Source organism: Podarcis raffonei, chromosome 15, assembly GCF_027172205.1.
Source record: "Podarcis raffonei isolate rPodRaf1 chromosome 15, rPodRaf1.pri, whole genome shotgun sequence".
Lineage (NCBI taxonomy): Eukaryota > Metazoa > Chordata > Lepidosauria > Squamata > Lacertidae > Podarcis > Podarcis raffonei.
In genome coordinates this window covers 34,902,609-34,924,325 of record NC_070616.1, presented here as the reverse complement: position 1 = coordinate 34,924,325, position 21,717 = coordinate 34,902,609, and the positions used below count along the sequence as shown (strand labels likewise).

At 42.2% G+C, this 21,717-nt stretch overlaps 1 protein-coding gene across 19 annotated transcripts in view; it reads left to right on the top strand.

Moving 5' to 3' along the window:
• The window catches only part of CAMK2B (calcium/calmodulin dependent protein kinase II beta), a 195,234-nt gene that overhangs the window by 46,288 nt on the left and 127,229 nt on the right, over positions 1 to 21,717 (top strand). For all 19 annotated transcript variants that reach the window (XM_053367311.1, XM_053367308.1, XM_053367312.1 and 16 more), the window contains exon 2: positions 6,970 to 7,064. In XM_053367311.1, the coding sequence (XP_053223286.1) occupies positions 6,970 to 7,064 (95 nt within the window). The remainder of the gene's footprint in view (positions 1 to 6,969; positions 7,065 to 21,717) is intronic.

The following is a 21,717-nucleotide window of genomic DNA, read 5'->3' as shown; positions in this document are numbered from 1 at the left end:
CCATTTCTATTCTTTTATGCCCAAACTGCCACCCAGTCACTAAGGCTGTGTTCTTGCATGCCAGTTTTTGCAGCAGCATGAGTGCAGGGTCTATTTATTTCTTTGTTTGGTAAAATATGATTATATGGGCGGCATCCCTTAGCATTCAAGAATCTCTCTTTGCTGCTTCTTCTGGACCACATGTGGAACCCTGATTTGTTATTGTAGGAAGTGATTTATAAATAATTTTGGTTACTAATAGTTCTGCAGCCTGAAGCACTTTGCTATTTATTATTTCAGTTTACTTAGGAATAATACTGGTTAAGTTTTACTGACTTATGTTTCAAATAGATATTTAAATACATGCTGCTAAGAAGTAGGAAAAAAATCAGCAAAAAATCAGAATACCACTTTGTATGCAGTGAGGAAATGGTTGCAAATTACTGCATTTCTGTCTGTGACTTTATAAGCTGTCATTTTGACCAAAGATAGTTAATTTCAGACCTCTTGAGTGGTTCAGAAAAGGGTTTGATACAACACATAAAATGTTTGTCTTTATTTTGAAACTACTTTAAAAATGAAAGCGGGGGTGGTGGGGGTGGTTTGTAATGATAAAATCAGAGGTACAAATACAAAGGCCTTCCAGATATATTGGATTACAGTTAGCATCACCCCTGGCCATTGGCCATGATGGCTAGTGCTGATGGGAGTTGAAGTCCAACAACATATAGAGGACACCACGCTAGGGATGGCCGTTCTAGGGCAATGGGGCAAAAATGTACATACGAAACAGCTTTAAAGTGCAATTCAAAATGTTATGAGTTAATGTGCATCCCTAGTTAAATGGATCTCATAACAGGTGATGGGAAAGATCCCTTGCTGAGACCATTGCCAAAATACTCAGAGAGCTGCCTTAAATCAAGGCAGACTGTTTTGTTCATTTAGACCAGTATTGTTGACTCTGTTCTGACCAACTGGAAGGCACTAGGTTGGGGAAGGCTATCCTTGTGTTGTATTTGTATCTCTGATTTCATCAATGTGGGTTATATTTGTAATTTCCCCTTCTACTTTTGTATTTTATAAAGCAGTAACATTTCCAAATGTGTCAGGAATATGCACTGTATAATCTTGAATTAGTTTAGGCTACTCCATGAGGCATTATAATTCAGACTGCTGTCCAAACCTGGGGGGTTACTTTCATGCTAAACTGAGTGTATTTGCCATGACTGTTGAGTTCTGGCCAGCTTCTCCTGCCCCTAAGAGCCAAATCCCATTGCAGAAGTTTGCCATGGTGGTAAATCATTTCCACTGTGTGTGTGTGTTCGTTGTCTTTGTGGATGCAATACCACTTGGTTCAAGTTACGCTAATGTTTGTGTTCCACTGTGGTCTCTGGCTGAACAGGTTTTGCAGGATTTTGTGTAGGGTGGTCAGATGCAAAAGGACAGGAATTCTAGACTTTTAATATAGGAGGAAGTTCACCTACTGAAATTCCCTCTTATGCATAACTATTAAAGGTGCGCTAGGACTTCAAGCTGTATTTTGGAAAAGCTGGAACTAGCTTCTAAAAGCATGACTATTCCAAGTATAACAGGCATATACCGTATTTTTCGCTCTATAAGACGCATCAGACCACAAGACGCACCTAGTTTTTTATAGAGCAAAAAATATGGTACATATATTAATGCTTCTGTCACTGACACATACTGGATAGAACTCAGAGTAAGTTAGTAAGTTAGTATACTTCTCCCTATACAATGCCAGGAATAGTTTTGAAGCCATTTTTATGCTATTTTAAAAAGTGGTTTTTTGATTATTTGAAAAAACAGGTGTATATGTACATATGTGCTCATTTAGCTCTTAAACAAGCAAATAGATAAAAAAATGCAAAGTTTCCCTTAGGAGTGAAACTGATTACTCCAGAAGCTGCTTGAGATCCAGTCTAGCCAATTTCATCACTCCATTGATCTGACTAGGGAAACAGTTGCAATTAGAAATTAAGAACTTGGAACAAACAAGCTCCCCCTGGCCCTGACTATTACACTTGTATCTTCATGCTGCTATTGATACAGGATTGCGACTAGTGCTATTGTAATAGCGATAAGAGGAAAACTGGTGCTGCTGTTCCCCAGAACAAACCTATCTGTCCACAGCCCAGGTTGCGTTGCTTCAACCACAAGAGAGATCTCTGTGGTAAAGCTGCATAATTCTGCTAGCTGGTTACGTTTGTGCAAAGGCTCTCCAGGTGGTCAGTAGTTTAAAAATGCTGAATCATGCTTCAGTAGGTCAACTTAAGTAGTTTTAGATCCACCAACACTCACTCCATAGGTGAGAGCTTGAGTTCCAGTGCACCAGTAATTCAAAAGCCTTGCCGATATCCCAGGATATGGAGCTCTCCCTCATGAAAAGTAGCTCTGTAGAATTGACATTTATACATGATTTTAATATTTGAAGGTGCTTTTGACTCAAATTAATTTTTGGTTTATTTTGTTCTCTTTCATATATTCATTCAAATAACTTTGTCTTTGGATTCGTTTTCTTTGGCGACCACTCATAGCCAAGTAAGATTGTCTTCCATGAACACGGTCTTAATGGTGTGTCCATAGGTGATTGTGGAAGCCAATTCTGGATCCACACATCCTTCCACAGTGGGCACATAGGTTTCTGGGTGGGAGTTGATCAGGGTGAGGGTTTGCCAAAAGTGGCTTCCTCTTTGCATGTTTCTCCCTTTCGTCCTGAGTTTGAGCGTCTTCAAAGTCCATGGCACCTTTGGCAAAGGCTGTTCTCCAGTTGGAGCGCTCTTTGGATTACAGTACTTTGAAACCTAGGGATGTGGGTGGCGCTGTGGTCTAAACCACTGAGCCTCTGGAGTTGCTGATCAGAAGGTCGGCGGTTCAAATCCGCACGATGGAGTGAGCTCCTGTCGCTCTGTCCCAGCTTCTGCCAATCTAGCAGTTCAAAAGCACACCAGTGCAAGTAGGTAGATAGGTATCGCTGTGACGGGAAGGTAAACGGTGTTTCCGTGGGCTCTGGCTTCCATCACGGTGTTCCGTTGCACCAGAAGTGGTTTAGTCATGCTGGCCACATGACCTGGAAAGCTGTTTGTGGACAAACGCTGGCTCCCTCGGCCTGAAAGTGAAATGAGCGCCGCAATCCCATAGTCGCCTTTGCCTGGACGTAACCGTGCAGGGGTCTTTTACCTTTTTTTTAACCTTACTATGAAACCTCGATGAGTGTGAGCATATATACTTATGTGCACTGTATACATGTTTCTGAGCAGCTGCTGAAAAGTCTGTAGCAGTTATTTAATGAGGAAGGTTGTTCTGAGCTCAGTGGAGGGGGGCAAATTTGTATACATGATGAAGATGATCCTACTTGAAGCTGTGGAGTAGAACGGTCAACAAGCTGTGGCTCATGACTGAAGTAGACCTTAATGTCTTTCTGGTGTGTGAAAACCAGAAATGCTAACAAGGCCTTAGTCAACCAGTGTGAAGATACAAGATTTGTAACTCAATGCTGTTCTCAGCACTGAGTGACCTTCAGGAGTTTCCCTGTATCCTGATAAGACTCAGGATCAGGGGTCAGCAACCTTTTTCAGACCATGTGGTGGGCAAGACTATATTTTGAAGAAAAAAAAAATGAACGAATTCCTGTGCCCCACAAATAACCCAGAGATGCATTTTAAATAAAAGCACACTTTCTACTCATGTAAAAACAACGCTGATTCCCAGACTGTCCGCGGGCCGGATTGAGAAGGCAACTGGGCCGCATCCAGCCCATGGGCCTTAGGTTGCCTACCCATGCTCAGGATCATGTCAACTGCAAAATAATGGCATCTTGCTTTTTCAGGTGTTTGCCTCCTGACTTGCCATTTTCCAATACAGAATTTATTTTAGTTGTGAACAAAGGGAGAAGAAAGCAATCAATCAGCAAGTTGGAATCTTAAAAATAGTTTTTTTGTAGTTTTTTTTAGATATTGGAACTCAGCTTCATCTCTGTTTGACCCAATAAATTTTTTTCTGATATTTTTGTAACATAACAGAACTCTTCTCTGGAACACACACATTCAAAACTATCAATGTCAGGGTCCATTCTTACCACTTTTAATATTTTTACTTTGCTTTAGGCTTCTCTGTGCTGAATTTTCCATGCACTTTTTGTACAACTCTGATTAATTTTTGTTATTTGCTTGAGGATATTTTATTTCTCCCTTATCAGAATTCTTCCTTGTGATTATTAAACATAGTTAGGTGTTTCCTGACCTTCGTCCTATGGACAACTTTGTATTCATTTTTTTAATAGTCTTTTTTGTTCAGATTTCACTATTTTATTTTTAAAACATTTTTCTTTAATTTTTACCTGGGTTAATCTTCTGTTTGGGTTTTCCTGCACCTTGTATACTGGAAACTGGATTGATCTCTAGTAACATGGATCTAAGACTGCAGGATCCTGTTTTCTGGAATTTCACTCTGGGTTGGTAGCTATGTTATTTTTTAAAACTAAAAGGCCATGAAATTAGGACAGCTGGGACCATGTAGTAATCTTTAACTAAGGCGGGTTTGTTGTTGGTGAGCCAATGTAGGATTCGGCAGTAGTTAAATTGTAGTTAATTTTAATATTGCATATTGTAATCTTTGCACATAATAGCCACTTTATTGTTTATTAGATTTTTCGTCCCCCAAGATGTATTTATATATAATGTACTCTTGATTTCTCTTTGACAATATTATGCTTATATCTTTCATAAACTAAAATGCATTCCTTGGTCTTCTGCTGAAGACTGAATCTTTCCAAATGAATCTTTCCAAACAGATTGTAACCTCTTGGGTCCTGGTTGGTCACCAGCCTCTTAAAGGTAAAGGGTAAAGGGGTTCCTGACCATTAGGTCCAGTTGTGACCGACTCTGGGGTTGCGGCGCTCATCTCGCTTTATTGGCCAAGGGAGCCGGCGTACAGGTTCCGGGTCATGTGGCCAGCATGACTAAGCCGCTTCTGGCAAACCAATGATATAAACTGAGTACCTCACTTTCAAAAGATAGGATTTGTTGTTGTTGTTGTTGTTGGTTGAATATAGGTTCATTTGCAAATCCTATGTAGAGTTTCAAATAAGTAAATCCCATTAAACAAGAAGGACTTAATTCTGAGTAAGGATGCACAGGATTGTGCTGAACCTGTTTCTGTAGCAACTAATTTATCTCTGCAATGTTAGCATGCAATGCAATTATTCCTCATTTGTACTGCATTATCCTTCTCACTGTTTATACTGGGATGAGCTAAAGCTTCATTACGATTCAGAGAGCATAGAGAGCTGTTTTAGCCAATCCATTCTTTCTGGTATAGTTGACATTTTTAATGAGCTTCAGTTAGTGATGTCTATTAACTTCAGTGGGAATACTCTGAGTAGGAGCAGCATTGGATATAACCCCATACTGTATATCTGAAACTTCCCACGAAAATCAGGCTGGCCGCTGTTAAAAACCCAGTACTGGTCTACATGGTCTGATTCAGGCAAGGCAATTCTTATGCTTTCTTAAGAGTCTCACTGTCATGCAGAGAGCAGAGCACAATTTGTACCAACAAATATCCAACAAATATGCCCTCTAGCTTCTGACCTTAACTGTGACGTCCGCATAGCTATGGCCCAGCAACTTCACTACTGGTTGGAATTAGGGAATGAGTAATAGACAGCTGTTTGGAGTTGTTGACAGCAGAGCATCTGAGGTCAGTCTTTGCTGAGGTTGTGGGTACCACGCTGGTGAACTGAGAATTACAGTCTTGTAGCTCAACTCATTATCCTACACTAGAGTAGGATTAATTAGCCTAACTACTCGCGACAGATGTTTATACAGCCTGTATTAGCCTTACAGTTCTTAGGAACATTAAAGTAAGAGCACTTCTTTAAAAAATAAAAAAATGCAAAATCTTAAGTGCTAAAAATTGTGTTAAAAGAATTCTCAGATAAAAGTCAGCTTGGTGTGGTGGCTAAAGTTTTTGATTAGGGCTCAAATACCTATTGAGTCCTGAAGCTGTTTCTGTCACTCTTTTTGTGCTGCTTTGGAGGAAGGATGAGATAAAATATGATTAATGAATATATTTCTAATCCCATCAGCAGAAGTCACTTAAACTAACATATAGTACTGCATGTCAGAGTTGCTATTATTTACCGTATTTTTCGCTCTATAACACGCACCCGACCATAACACACCCTTAATTTCTAGGAGGAAAAAAAGTGAGTGTTATGGTGCAAAAAATACGGTATTTATTTAAAGTAATATACCACTTGATTGTAGAAAACTGCAAAGCCGTTTTTGTGTGTGAGAAAGGAGGGATGATTCGTGTAACTCACAGCATTCTCCGCTGCCACTTCCCCTCCAAGGTGGTTTTCCTTTCAGCTGAGAAGGGACCCTGAGGATCATCTAGTCCAACCCCCTATAATGCAGGAATATGCAGCTGTCAGAAACTGAACCTGCAGCCTTGGTGTTGTCAGAACCACACTCTTAACCAACTGAGCAGTCCAGCTATCCCTGGATCAAGTGGCAAATAACATTCAACAGGAAAATAGGTCTTCTTCCTGAAATCTTTGGAGCCCTTTTAGACCTTTTAAAATTCTCATTCATCACAGATTTTTAAGAGTCTGAGTGGCCTCTTTTCACAGATGCTGTGGTAGCTAGTCTCCTGCATCATCAGAGAGTTGGACTGGATGACCTTTGAGATGCTTTCCAAGTCTTTAATTTTAGGACATTCTCATTGAACGAATTCAACAAGGGGCAATTAATTCCCCCCCCCCTCCTTTGCTTTCATCTGGAATAAGAATGCCATGATGGGATAGGCTAAAAGGGAAATCTCTGTATGTTGAAATGTTAAAAAATGTTGCAAAACTATCTTTAAAAAAACGAGATACTGCTGTGAATCGGATTCTTCCAAGCTGCAGGCATTAATCTCTGTTTTCTCCTTTTTTCTGTTTTCTCCTTTTTTTCTGATGCACATTTTTAGGGGGGCTTTCTCAGTTGTGCGGCGCTGTGTCAAACTCTGCACTGGACATGAATATGCGGCAAAGATTATCAACACCAAGAAGCTCTCAGCCAGAGGTAGGCTTATTTTGTTTTGTGCAATAGATGAGGCTTTTGAAACTCCTATTACAGGACAATTCTCTGGTAGCAGGCCACTCACTTGTTGTTTCAATCAGGAGAGGCACAGGGTGCTGCAGTGCTCAAATTGGAGTACAGTGTCAGGAATTATGAGAGACTACGAGATAGATAGGAGATAATTGCGAAAGACAGGAAGCTGCTATAGATATTGAGTGCAGTAATCACTGCCAATCAGAAGGGGGGTGTAGAAGAACTCTATAAACAATAAGACCTCTCTCCTTCAAGGTATTTCCCCATCTAAGCTTGGAATTTTCCCTTTCTGTAGGCAGCAAGAATAAGAGAGCTTTTGCCCTTTCACTAATAATGCTTTTGCCCTTGGAATTTCAAAATTTATGATTAGCTCAACGGATGGGGTATTTATACCTTATAGACTGGAACTAACAGGTTGTGGAAGGGTATATCTATGAGATTAATGAAGACAACGTGAAGGAAATTGGGTTTGCTGAAGCAGTGGTACTGTAAGTGATTAACCCAGACCTTGTGATTGTAGAGCTGGGCAGTAGGTGAAGATGGGACTCATTAAACCATGACGAACTGATTTTTAGGAAGTCTGTTAGCCCCAATGAAGCAGCTCCCACTGATCAGTGAGTTGCTATTCAAAAGAGGGCTGGACATGAGGACCTAAGCATAGCCTTGCTATTAATTTGATTATTTAAGATGAGAATGATGGTTAGTTTTCCGACAAGCCATTGTGACTAATAAGTTTACCTATCCATGAACAACTGTGGCAGATTTTGGTACTAAGCTGAATTAGGCAAATTGGATTTGTTTCTAGATAACAAAAGTTGGCCTGCTGTGGTGGTTAATTTAGATGGCTCTCATTGAGTAATATGTGCACACAACTTTTTAGGGAAGTGGAATGGAAAAACTGAGTTGGCTCAGAGATGGGTCAGTTAAAGTTTGTCTTTCAACTCCCAAAATTATATTGCCTTATAACTATGAAAATTGTTTATGATTTTCTATGACATACATACATAAGTGCACCTTTCTCTCCATATGTGCAAAGTACCCTTCTGTTCTGATAGGAAGATAGGTAATGGCAGAGTGCTTCTGGGCATCCGTAGAGTATTAATTTGAAGTCCTTTGGTTTTCGTTTTTGAAAGCTTATCAATGACAGTACTGAACCTGGTGAGGCTCTAGCTGGTTGATAGCCTTAAAGGCAAACAGACAACCAAGGTGCCCATTTGGTCCTCGCTTTGCAGGGCTGATGTGCTATTTCTGAGCTCAGTCAAGACAGAGTCATTTTATGCAGGCACAACAGGGTTGGGAGAGGCAGTGTCTGCTTGTGCCTCTCATAATTACTTCCGGTGTGGCCTCAGGAAGATTAGCTTCATTCTTTGAGGACATTGGCTTCAAGATAAATAGGAGGTAAAGTCGAGGTTGGTTTACTAAATTGCTAAATTAGCAGAGACATCCCTTGTACATCTACTTCATTGACTTGATGAAGGACTTTGACCTCATCAGCTGAAAAGGACTTTTCACACTGCTCAACAAGATAGGATTCCCACCTAAGTTCCGCAAGATGATTGTGTCCTTTCATGAGAACATGCATGGCACTGTCCAGTATGATGATTCATCCTCGGATGCCTTTCCTATAAAGAGCGGTGTGAAACAGGGTGGTGTTTTCGCATCAACTCTCTTTGGCATAGTCTTCTCCCTATTGCTTTTCTATGTCTTCAGCTTCACTGAGGATGGTGTCTACCTGGGTTCCCCCCATAACCAACAACATTTCCATTGACGCTGAGCAGGAGAAACATAGTGGCAAGGCAGCTATGGCAATGGCTCACCTTTCCAAAAGGGTATGGGAGAATCTGATGCTAATGACCAATACCAAGATGAAGGTCTACCAGGCTTGCATGTTGAGCACACTGCTTTATGAAAGTGAGTCGTGGGCAACGTGCACACTGCCTTCAGGAAGATTTTGGGTATCACATGGCAGGACAGAGTCTCAAACACAGATGTGCTCTCCCAAGCCCACATTCCCAGCATGTTTTCATATTTCCGTCTCAGCGACATTTATGCTGGCTTGGTCATGTCCACAGCTTGGAAGATTGCAGGATCCCCATGGACATGCTCCACAGAGCGCTGGCTTCAAGCATTAGGCCTGTTGGCAGTCCAGCTCTGTGTTACAAAGATGTCTGCAAACGTGACATAAAGGCTGGCCACATTAACCCTGCTGTAAGTGAATCCCTTGCAGACAATCACAGTGCCTGGAGACAGGCAGTCAGGGTGTGTATCCACAGCAGTGATCAGAGGAGGAATGGCCGCTAGGAGGAGCACAGAGAGAAGAAACACCATGGTGTACCTGCAGCAGCAAAACCAAACACCTTCATCTGCCCCACCTGCAGTAAAAGATGTCTATCTCATATTGGTCTCTACAGCCATAGTAGGAGCTGTAACTCTTGAAAGGTTTGACTTTACCCCCCCCCCAAAGGCTCACTTTTCCATTCTGCCCCAACAACAGAAACTGGATTAGTCCTGACTATGAAACTGGATTAGTAAAGTTTAGATGCAGGGGAGAGATTGTGACTGAGATTACTTAGTTTAGAGAGGAGCTGATTAGAAAGCGACAAGTCTGAAGTGTTTAAAGAAGCTGAAGGTTATTAACTGGGCTAAACTCAATGATCTCAGGAAGGCCACAGAGGCTAGCAGGGGTTAAGTCAATGAGGCGTGTAGTGCCTGTAAGTAGTATATAAGGAAGGGTCTTATGATTGGAGTAGAGAGGCTGACAAATAAGGTGCTAGAGTCAAATCACAGTAATGCTATTGGCTAAAGTGAGATGAAGGTATTTGACACTGAAATCCTTAGTCAGATCTATGCAGGCCTGCTTAGGATCAGGAGAGCACTTCAAAAGGCTAACTCTTATCCCCTTCTCTCTGTCTCTTGTTTCTTTCCCAGCTGGAAAGAAGGCAGATGTCTTGTATTCAGGCACAGTAAATTAACTGTTGAATTAACTGGAGCACCATGTGTCCTGAGCCCAGTCAAACAGTTGCTTCCAATTATTGAAAGTGATTTCGGAATACAGGACCAGTCTAACAGGTCAAGATTCTTAATGTCCTGGAGTGTACCATATTGGTAGACTTCAAACAGGAATTCTAGTGGTTGGAATGATGGATACTCATGACATGACCTCCTCAGTTTTGGTGCCAAGGTTATCTATGGGAATTGTCTTATTTCATATATTTATATTCCACTTTTCAGGCTAAACACCCCACAGCAGTATATAAAACAGACCCCCGATACAACATGAAACTCAAAAATATAATTAAACCACAAACTAAAAAAAGGAAATAAATAAAAGAATACAATCTCTTATGAGATCTGCCTGGTCCTGTATGTCTTTTAGGATTTAGATTTTTATTGTAGATGTTTCTGTGTGTTTCTTTTAACCTACTGTTTTAGATTTGACGTTATTAGCTTTTTCAAACTGTTCCATTTTCATGATGATACTGTTTGTTTTAATTGTCTTGCTGCTTTTAATGCTTTGTGACACAAAGGCAGGATGAAAACAAGCAAATGAAATGGAATGGAAAAAACTGAGAATTTCTGCATAGCAAATTTAGGAAGAGAAAAGCTGAAGCATGGAAAATTTCATCCCTTTAATTTTTAAATTAGATTAGCTCATTGAACACAGATTCAGAGTGAATATTATAATTTGGGAAACCCTCTACTTAGTAGATTTGTTAGATACCGGTAGTTGGTTTTTTAAAAAAAATTGAATAGATTTTTTAAAATAGCCCACAATTTCCCTCCTCAAGTTTCTAGCTTCTTCAATACAAGCAGTGAATAGTTGTTAAGAAAGTGATAATTGTGCTGGTGTGAGTGGATGTCCTGGAGATGTTTGAAATATACTTAATGCAGAAGAAAAAGAAGGAAGAGAGACTAATGAGAAAATAGAGTTTCGCACTTCTGAATGACATTTCTTATTCAGCATTGACTACTGTTAATGTAACTAAGAAGTTGAAACAAAATTTTTTTCCCCTTCCAGTAGCACCTTAAAGACCAACTAAGTTAGTTCTTGGTATGAGCTTTCGTGTGCATGCACACTTCTTCAGATGGTATGAGCTTTCGTGTGCATGCACACTTCTTCAGATGGTATCTGAAGAAGTGTGCATGCACACGAAAGCTCATACCAAGAACTAACTTAGTTGGTCTTTAAGGTGCTACTGGAAGGAAAAATTTTTTTTGTTTTGACTATGGCAGACCAACACGGCTACCTTTCTGTAAGAAGTTGAAGTAACACCTGTGGCTAAACTACCTAGGAGGAATGCCCTTTAGTTTAGTTCATCAATTCTGTGTCATGATTAGATTGATTGAGAAGGAACTTTGCACAAATTGCTTCTTGCTGCATTCTTTGTGTGCACTGGTAGTGCCTTACTAGACAATCATTTCTTTGCTTAGTGAAAGCATGCCTGTGTGGGATCTGAATACCTTCCATTGATGAAGGGCTTTGGGAAGGGACTTTAGCTCGGTGGCAGAGCAGATGTTTTGCATTCAAAAGATCTCAGGTTCAATCTCTGGCATCTCCACAGTGGACTGTGAAGGACTCCTTCACCTAGACCTGGAGAGCTCCTGCCACCTGGTCTAGACCAGGGGTAGTCAACTTTTTTATACTTACTACTCACTAATGCATCTTTCTTGCTGGTAAAATTTCCTTACTGCCCACCAATGCTCGATGAAAGTAGGATTCAGCTTGTGCCATAGAACCCCCTACTGCCCACCTAGAATCTTGAAACACCCACTAGTGGGTGGTAGGGACCAGGTTGACAACCCCTGCTCTAGACCCAGGGGTGGGGAACCTTTATCAGTCTGTGACCCTTAGAGCAAAACTTTGTTTTTGCTCTAAGGGCAAATTAAATCAGGTATAGAATGTAGTTATGTGAATATCACAAGTTTCTCCTGGATGGTACCCATGATACGCGGGTGGCACTGTGGTCTAAACCACTGAGCCCTTGGGCTTGCCAGTCAGAAGGTTGGCAGTTCGAATCCCCGCGACAGGGTGAGCTCCCGTTGTTCTGTCCCAGCTCCTGCCAACCTAGCAGTTCGAAAGCACGCCAGTGCAAGTAGATAAAAAGGTACCGCTGTGTTGGGAAGGTAAACGCCGCTTCCGTGTGCTCTGGTTTCCGTCACGGTGTTCCATTGTGCCAGAAGCAGTTTAGTCCTGCTGGCCACATGACCCGGAAAGCTGTATGTGGACAAACACCGGCTCCCTCAGCCTGAAAGTGAAATGTGTGTCGCAAACCCATAGTCACCTTTGACTGAACGTAACCATTCAGGGATCCTTTACCTTTACCTTTTTTTAACCCGTGATATCACCAGTGATGAAGTTTATAACCCTTCCCTCTCCATGTCTGGTTCATTGCTATGTGGACAACCTAAGCATGTCTGAACAAAGCACTGGGTTTATGTGCCCCCCCTCCTGTTCCCACATAGCCGGGGGATTAATTCCACTTTCAGAAAATAGCGGCTTGACACATTGTATGAACCTAGAATCCTGGGTTTGAAACTTAATTTCAAAACAAGCCACCTTTAAACTGTGGGCTAAGAAGCTGGCTTGTTCAATTAGCCACAGTTTGTTTCAAGAAGCCAGGATTCACAAACTGATGTTCTGATCTTCAAAGTAGTCTGTTTCTCTTGCCCATGTTGGAGGTGAAATGGGGTGGATGTGTGAGCCTGACGCTTGGCTTGGCTTGCTGCAGGTCACCCACGTAGCACTAAACATAATGTAGCATTTTGCAATTTGTTCAGTTGTGGGACTTTCGATACTGGAGGCTAAGTGGTCCCAGCGTCTTTCCACAGCACTGAAACATGCATGCACTAATTTAGCCCTTCAAACAACCAAAGAGGAAAAAGGTTTGAGCATTAGCAAAGGTGTATTGCCCTGCCATTCTGTGGACCTCCTTTTGTTTCTTATTTGCCGTACAGTCCCCTCTGACAGCTAAAGCTCACCTTAGTCATATGGTCAGCAGCTAAATTTTTGTCTGCCGTGGCCTCAACAGACACTATATGAGGCTTTCCTGACTAAGAAACGGCCTCGGTCCAGTATACCTGAAGGAGCGTCTCCACCCCCATCGTTCTGCCCGGACGCTGAGGTCCAGCGCCGAGGGCCTTCTGGCGGTTTCCTCATTGCGAGAAGCAAAGCTCCAGGGAACCAGGCAGAGGGCCTTCTCGGTAGTGGCGCCCGCCCTGTGGAACGCCCTCCCATCAGATGTCAAAGCGATAAATAACTGACATTCAGAAGACATCTTAAGCCAGATGGGCGGGGTACAAATAATAAATTATTATTATTATTATAAGACCCTACTTATTATTATAAGACCCTACTTTTAAAAGTAATTAGTATCCTCATGAGGCTGTTTTGGAGAACATGGCATTTGCGGAGAGCAGGGGTATTAATCCTTTCTTCCGAATCGACTATATGGAAATGGCTGAGATGACTGGCAGAATCCGAGACCAGGGAGAAGAGTTGGTGGAAGAAGATTGGAGGAAATTTAAAATTTATTTACAGAAGTATTGTAAAATGTATGAATGCTGATGACATTGAAATAAAATGAAGGGGTTCTAGTAATAAGAGATAAAAATTTGAAATTTGGGAGGTAAAATATATAAGGATAAAGTAGTAGGATACGAATTTGCTGAACTAATTGTTAAAAAGGGATATAAAAAAGGGAGGCGTGAGGAAGTCAGGAAAATAAGTTAATTGAAGATGAATAATTAGAAAAGAGTGATTTGTGTTTTTCTTATTCTATTTTTTGTGTGTTGATTGTTCTTTTTTTTCTCTTGTTAAATGTTTGTATTTTATGTATTGTGAAAGTTTGTATTGTTGTGTTTTATATTTTTTTGTGTTCTTATTGTCCTATTTTTCTATTGTTAAACTTAATAAAATATTATTTTTTTAAAAAAAATAATAATCCTTTCTTCCATCCTCTGAGGCCTCTTCCCCATCTTAATTCTCTCCTCCTTGCTTTTAGTTCTCTGCAAGGGAAAACTACTTGAACCGTGGTACCTGCATGTTCAATCTAAAATACTTTAATAATCTAACAAATAGCATCTTCTGGAGAATTCCTATCATGCCCACCTTTTTCTAACCTGAACCCTCCCAACCTTGTTGTTTTGTTCAGAATTTAACCTGAAGAATAATTCTGGGGAGCTCCAAAGCGTGTTCATGACCTTGTGACATTTTAATTGGTCCCAACACACCAATTAACATCCTGCTAATTTTGGAATTGACAGTGAGAAAGTTTCCCAAATGAAAGACCGCTGCTTTCTTTGACTGCTTATTCCGACAGTAGATGGCCATCTTAAGATGTGTTCCTCTCATTGACATTGCAGTACACTTGCCTAGCTCTGATTTCCACTTGCTGGCCTTTCAGTTGTCTTTGAGTCAAATAATTGTAACCTTTAAAAAAATGCTACAGTCCAAATCACCTCTTGGCCTTCTGTCACACCAGCTTGAATGTTCATTGTCTGACACAATAAGAATTATTTCTAGCACCACAGGGTGGGCAGGGAATCCTTTTAAATTTCTCCTGGATCTTTCCCAGGTTTGGGGTTTATTTGTTCCCCCCCCCCTTATCTTTTTAATTTATACATTTTTTGAAACTTCATTAACACTTTGGGATTTTTTTTGTAAAAACTCATTGGTAGCTCTTAAGAGCAAAATCTGGTATAATTAGGAAGCAGAGTGGCAAAAGCTTTCAGAACAGCAAATGATCCTGGTTGTTACAGACCAATTAAGCAGGAATTGATCCTGTTCAATACAGTGGAAAAAAGTGATATAAGGCACTGTCAATAAGCATGTAAAGATCACTTATCCAGCTAAGGCTGCTCACAAATACTTGGGGAAACAGATGCCATCAGACAGTCCTGTTGTTTTTCCCAAGTGAGGATACAAGAAACACAACAAAATTGTGGGATTGCTGTTGATGCAACAACAACATTCTCTCGTTCATCCTATTTAGTGGGGCATTATGCTTTTGTTGAAGTATATGAGCTTATTGAGAAATGAGCTGCCCACAAGATTTGAAGCTGGAACATTGACCCCACCCATACTAGAAAATTTCTCTATTCTTGACAGTGTTTACTGCAGTGCTTAGAAATCCAGTCCATGTTTTCCTAGCAATTCTGGTGTACTGGAATCTGGAGCAGTCCTCAACTAGGTCTTACTGTATTTTTTACTCAAGCCCTCTCTGGTTTTACAAGCTAGAGTGGGTCTGGCAGTCACAAAAGGTTCTGATATGCCTTGAGTTTAGGTACTTCTTTGATACTATAGTTCAGCCTTGTAAATAAGCCCATGAAATTCCTTGCTCCTACTTTTGTTTTGTTTTGTTTACTAGTTTGTTAAGAGGCTGGTAGCCTGAATTTCCAAACTAACCACTGAGGAGGAGAAGCCACCCAGTTCCTCAGCCAGCAAGCTACTAGCTTATAAGCAGGCATGCTAAATGCACAAGTAGGGTTGCCATATTTCAAAACGTAAAAACCAGAATACTCTCAAAATTTTTGAGCTTTTTAAAGGAAAACCCGGAATTTGTTGAGCTTTTTTTTTAGACAACCCCAGAAGTTGTTGAGCTTTTCTTTTTCTTTTTTACAAAAACATTAAAAAAACCATAGTTGATCCAGGACAAAGTGCTGCCTTTCAAATATCCCCTCCCCATGTCAATTCCGCCTTTGAAATTCCAGTAAGGCCTGCATGGCAGCCTTTTGCACAAGTCACTAGAGAATGCACTGTTATTACTAAGCTGGGCTAGCACTAGGTAAAGGTAAAGGGACCCCTGACCATTAGGTCCAGTCGTGGCCGACTCTGGGGTTGTGGCACTCATCTCGCTTTATTGGCCGAGGGAGCCGGCGTACAGCTTCAGGGTCATGTGGCCAGCATGACTAAGCTGCTTCTGGCAAACCAGAGCAGCGCACGGAAACGCCATTTACCTTCCCGCCGGAGCGGTACCTATTTATCTACTTGCACTTTGATGTGCTTTCGAACTGCTAGGTTGGCAGGAGCAGGGACCGAGCAATGGGAGCTCACCCTGTCACAGGCATTCGAACCGCCGACCTTCTGATCGGCAAGTCCTAGGCTCTGTGGTTTAACCCACAGCGCCACCCGCGTCCCATAGGGCTAGCACTACTATAGTGCTAATTTAGGATTCTCAGAGCCACCCCCACCCCATTCCTGCTTTCTTGATTGTCAATTGTAAAGGCCTTTCTTAGTGAGAATTGTGTTTTTACGTAGTCTTGTGATGATGCAATTAAATGCACATTTTCCTGAGAGTAAGCTCCATTGTACACAGTGGGACTTCTGAGTAAGCAAGTATAGGATTGCTATGTGAGAATCTCTTTCATATTTGACTGTGTATAAAACTATCAAAAATGCAGTTTACATTTACTGCATAGATCATTTTTTCCAAAGGGCACTGCCGCTGAACAATAAGACACTGCCTTTCCTGTAAGTTTGCTATTTCTTCTGTGAGTGGCCACACTTACTGCAAGGGGAAGCTGTGTAAATTTGTTTGGAGAGAGCCACTTTTGGCACTGAAAGTATCCTAAGTTGAAATTTTTAAATTTGTACTTAGCTCAGTCCCCCTCCCTCGCCACTGAAGTATATGATACTAACAATAAAAGCACCAGTTACAGAAAAGTGGTCCAAATTTTATTTTATTTATTATTATTTATTAATTGAATTTAATAATTAATTAACTGAGGTCTCAGGGCAGTTCATAGAACAAAATCAAAATATAAAACCACAAAATACATAATGAAAATAAAAACAACAACTCAATAGCTCCCCCCCAAAAAAAAACTTCCCTAGGGAGAGCATTCCACAGAGGACCATTTCAGAGAAGGCCCGTTCTCATGTTGCTACCTTCTGGACCTCTCAAGGAGGAGGCACACAATGAAGGGCCTCAGAAGATGATTTCAGGGTCCGGGTAGGTTCATATGGAAAGAGGTGGTCCTTGAGGTATTGTGGTTCTGAGCTGTTTAATGCTGCATAGGTCAAAACCAGCACTTTGAATTGAGCCCAGAAACTAATTGGTAGTCAGTGCAGTCGGACCAGGATCAGTGTAATATGCTCAAACCATCTGAATTCTGCACTAGCTGAAGTTTCCAAACCATCTTCAGAGGCAGCCCTACGTATAACACATTACAGTAATCTAACGTTGAGGTTACCAGAGCATAGACAACAGTAGGCTATCACTGTCCAGATAGGGGTGTAGCTGGGCCACCAGCTGAAGCTGATGGAAGGCATTCTGGGCCACTGAGGCCACCTGAACCCTGAGCGACAGCAAAGGATCCAGGAGTACCCCCAAGCTATGAACCTGCTAGAGAAGAATTAACAGGGACATGTTTCCCTCGTCTCTCTTATCAACAGATGTCATCATACAGGGCGACCAAAGCAGTTTCTGTGCCAAAACTGGGCCTAAACACCGATTGAAATGGATCCAGAAAATCAGTTTCTTCCAACAGCGCCTGGATTAATTTTTAAATTAACAATCCTATTTGATTGATGGATTGGTTTTTGACTTTCTAGGGTGCAGTCTTATACATGTGATCCACTGACTGAAGGGCATTATAATTCAGTGGGAGCTCCTTTATGCTGAAGGAATGCAAGGTACACCAGCACTATAGGTAAAGGTAAAGGGACCCCTGACCATTAGGTCTAGTCGTGACCGACTCTAGGGTTGTGGCTCTCATCTTGCTTTATTGGCCAAGGGAGCCAGTATACAGCTTCCAGGTCATGTGGCCAGCAGGACTAAGCCGCTTCTGGCGAACCAGAGCAGCACATGGAAACACCATTTACCTTCCCGCCGGAGCGGTACCTATTTATCTACTTGCACTTTGATGTGCTTTCGAACTGCTAGGTTGGCAAGAGCAGGGACCGAGCAACAGGAGCTCACCCCATCGCGGGGATTCGAACTGCCAACCTTCTGATCGGCAAGTCCTAGGCTCTGTTGTTTAACCCACAGCGCCACACCAGCACTATAACAAGCAGCAAAATATTTTGGGCTGGCCCTGTGTGGAGGTGCAACAGCAAGGAAAGCTTTGTTGAAATATGCCTGCAACACAGCTGCAAAAAGCACAGGAGCGCATAAAAAGAAGAAAGAGCGGGGGGATGAGAGAGAGCTGACAGAGCTTCCCCGAGGTCTGTTTAGAGAGCCTTGTTTTGTGCTTTTTCCTTTCCCCTCAGTCTTGCTTCCTGCTGGTTGTTCCCATTGCCTCCATTTGTCGTAATGATCTCTTTGGGTAATAGCTTTGCCTCCAGCTCACTGATCAGATAATACTGGACCCAAAGTCAGAAGCTGTGCCTGCCCATGGGAGTGGGAAGTCAGGGACCTTACTATTGTTTGTTTTTGGGGAAAAATAATAATGCTTTTAAATAAAAAATGGCGATTGTATATTTATAGGAAAGTCTTGTGTGCAGCTGATTAATGTTTGTAGCCCCCTGTCACGTCCTCTGCCATGCATGGATACAGTTCCAGCTGAGAATCCACCCCCACCCACCCCGGTCTTCCAGCAGCATTTTGTATTGAATTTTAATTGCTATGAGCCACTTTGGGAGCTGCTTGGCTGAAAAGCAGGATAAAAATAAAACAAATAATGCTGTTGAATAAGATCTGACACAAGCTGAATTAGTGCAGTGAATGAAAGGTTATCTGTGAGACCCATTCTGTGTTTGCCAGAGATGCTAAAAGAGTGATTGTGGATGTCATGGGCGATTGTGATTGTCATCCCAACCCTATGCATGTTTACTGAGAAGCGTGACCCACTGAGTTCGGTGGCGCTTATGCCAAAGTAAGTATTATAGGATTTCAGTGTTAGTTCTCTGGGTCATTTCACCTGATCCATTTGTTTCCTTGCTTGGACACTTAAGTAAGTACACCCTTTTCAGATGAATTTGTGAGAAGTAAAGTATGAGGTGACACTGTTAAAGAAACGTGTGGTGCAGTTGCAGTGGCCAGAGGCAAAAAGCAACAGGGCTCCTACACCTTTAGTAACTGTGTTATTAAACAGGGAATTTCAGAAGGAGCTGTGTTCTCTTTCACACCTGGCTACTCTAAATGTGATTCCTATGTGTATTTGCTCCAGATCGAGCCCCACTATGTTATGGTCTTATCCACATGCATTTACTTCTTTTTGAGCTTTAAAATTCTTTAAAATACCTCATTGTAAAACCCGGAATTATCCTGCCTCCCGTGCACTGGTGAGGATGTTTGTCAAAAGCCAGTGAAAGACTTTATTATGCTTTATGTAAGACTGGATTGGAATGCTTCATTTTTATTTTCGATCCTGCAAATGCATATTGTATGCTAGCTATACGCCAATCAGAACGTTTATGGAAGCCACTCACCCATTTCTGCAATATAGGTGAATAATAAGACTGACTGACTTACTTACTTGGTGGTTGTGAGGATTACAACTAGACAATGTATGTGATGCAAACACTTGAAAGCACTATACCAATATGAAGCATTATTGTGGCACCTTAAAGATTAACATATTTAGGCTGAAATCTTGTGTGCACTTAAGTGGAGCATACTCAGTTGAACACAGTGGCACTTACTTTTAAGAAAACATTCATAGGATTGTGCTGTTATTGTGTCAGAAGCTTCTATGGGATAGATCCCACTTCATCAGATACCGTATTTTTCGCCCTATAGGACGCACTTTTTCCCCTCCAAAAATGAAGGGGAAATGTGTGTGCATCCTATGGGGCGAATGCAGGCTTTCACTGAAGCCTGGAGAGTAAGAGGTGTCGGTGCACACTGACCCCTCTCGCTCTCCATGCTTCAGGAAGCTATCCACAAGCCTTGGGAGCCTGGCGAGAGTGCCCACCGGGCTCCCGAGGCTTGCGGACAGCAGCCTGCAGCCCAAAGCACGGGGCGCACTCCGGAGCGCGCCCTGTGTTTCGCGCAAATGTCCGCAAGCCTTGCGAGCCTGGCGGGAGTTCCCACCGGGCTCGCAAGTCTTGCGGGCAACAGCCTGTTCTGGGGGCTGGGGACGGGGGAAGCTTGGGCTTCCCCTGCCCCAGCCCGGCAAGCAAGCTCCGGGAGCGATGGCGAGGTTGCACAACCTCGCCATTGCTCCCGGACCCGTTCTGGGGGCTGGGGTCAGGGGAAGCTCAGGCTTCCCCAGCCCCCAGCCCTGCAAGCCCCGAGGCTAAAAACGAAGCCAGGACAGCTAGTGGGATCCATCCCGCTCGCTGTCATGGCTTCTTTGCTCTTTGGGGCTCGGGGTGGAAAAATAAATTCCCCCCCTTTATTCCCCCCCAATAAGTGCGCCCTATGGGCCGGTGCCCCCTATAGGGCGAAAAATACGGTATATGTTTATCCCACTCTGTCATCAGAGAGGTGGGGAGGAGGAAAGTGATAAAGCAAATGGGTCAAATGGCTATGAAACATACAGTCTAAGAATTCTACATAAACTTCCACATGAATTTCAGTTTTGTTTAATTTCTATGCAAACTAAGACCTTCATTGTAGTGGCAGCAGTATGTTGGAACAATATTCCCATTGAAATCAGGCAGGCACCTACAATTCTATTTCTCCACCTGCTGAAAATATTTCTGTTTTGCCAAACATTTTTAGATAATTCAATTTGGCCATTTGTTCACTTTTTTATTATATTATAGTTCATGAGTTGTACATCACATTGATATTTTTTGAATGATTTTTTGTGTGTTGTGGAAATACTCCTATAAATAAAGGTAAAAGGTAAAGGACCCCTGGATGGTTAAGTTCAGTCAAAGGCGACTATGAGGTTGCAGCGCTCATCTCGCTTTCAGGCCGAGGGAGCCGGCATTTGTCCACAGACAGCTTTCCGGGTCATGTGGCCAGATCATGACTAAACTGCTTCTGGTGCAACAGAACACCGTGACGGAAACCAGAGCGCATGGAAACGTTGTTTACCTTCCTGCTGCTACAGTACCTATTTATCTATTTGTACTGGCATGCTTTCAAACTGCTAGGTTGGCAGGATGCTAGGTTGGCTGGAAAGTAAACAGTAGTGCAATAAGTAGGGGCAGATTTGGCTTGTCCACCTGGGAAGGCAGCCCATCTAGGAGATGGAAGACTCTGATCCTAAACCTCTGCTGCCTTGTGGCATATCTTCAGGAGAAGAAAAGGCTAAGGAGTAGACCCTACATAAATACAGAGAGGAGTCCCTAAGATGGTTGAATGGCATCTTGTATGCTTCCTTCGGCAACTCCTGCAGCCAAGCAGGGGCCAAACAGACAAGAAGGAGAAGGAGGGGCAGAAGAACTCCATGTGAGCTGCGAATGACAGGCTGGAACAAAGAGACACAGAAGATGGCTTTTTGTCGTCCTTTGAACCCATTGCTGCCCTTAAGAGGTGAGCCAGACTCTCGTAGCATTTGAGTGATCTGCAATCCCTCCATCTCTTCTAGTTGTAGGTTGTATATATTTGTAAATAAAACCATATATCATAAAGACGCCACAGTCCTTCTTGTGCCTCATTGTCCCAAAAGGGAACACAGACCTGGTAACCCCCTGAAACTTGCACCACTTACGGAGATTGGGGTGGCATGTAACAATACATACAGTATTTTTTGGGCCTTCAATTTTACTTTCAACTTTTCTTATGCT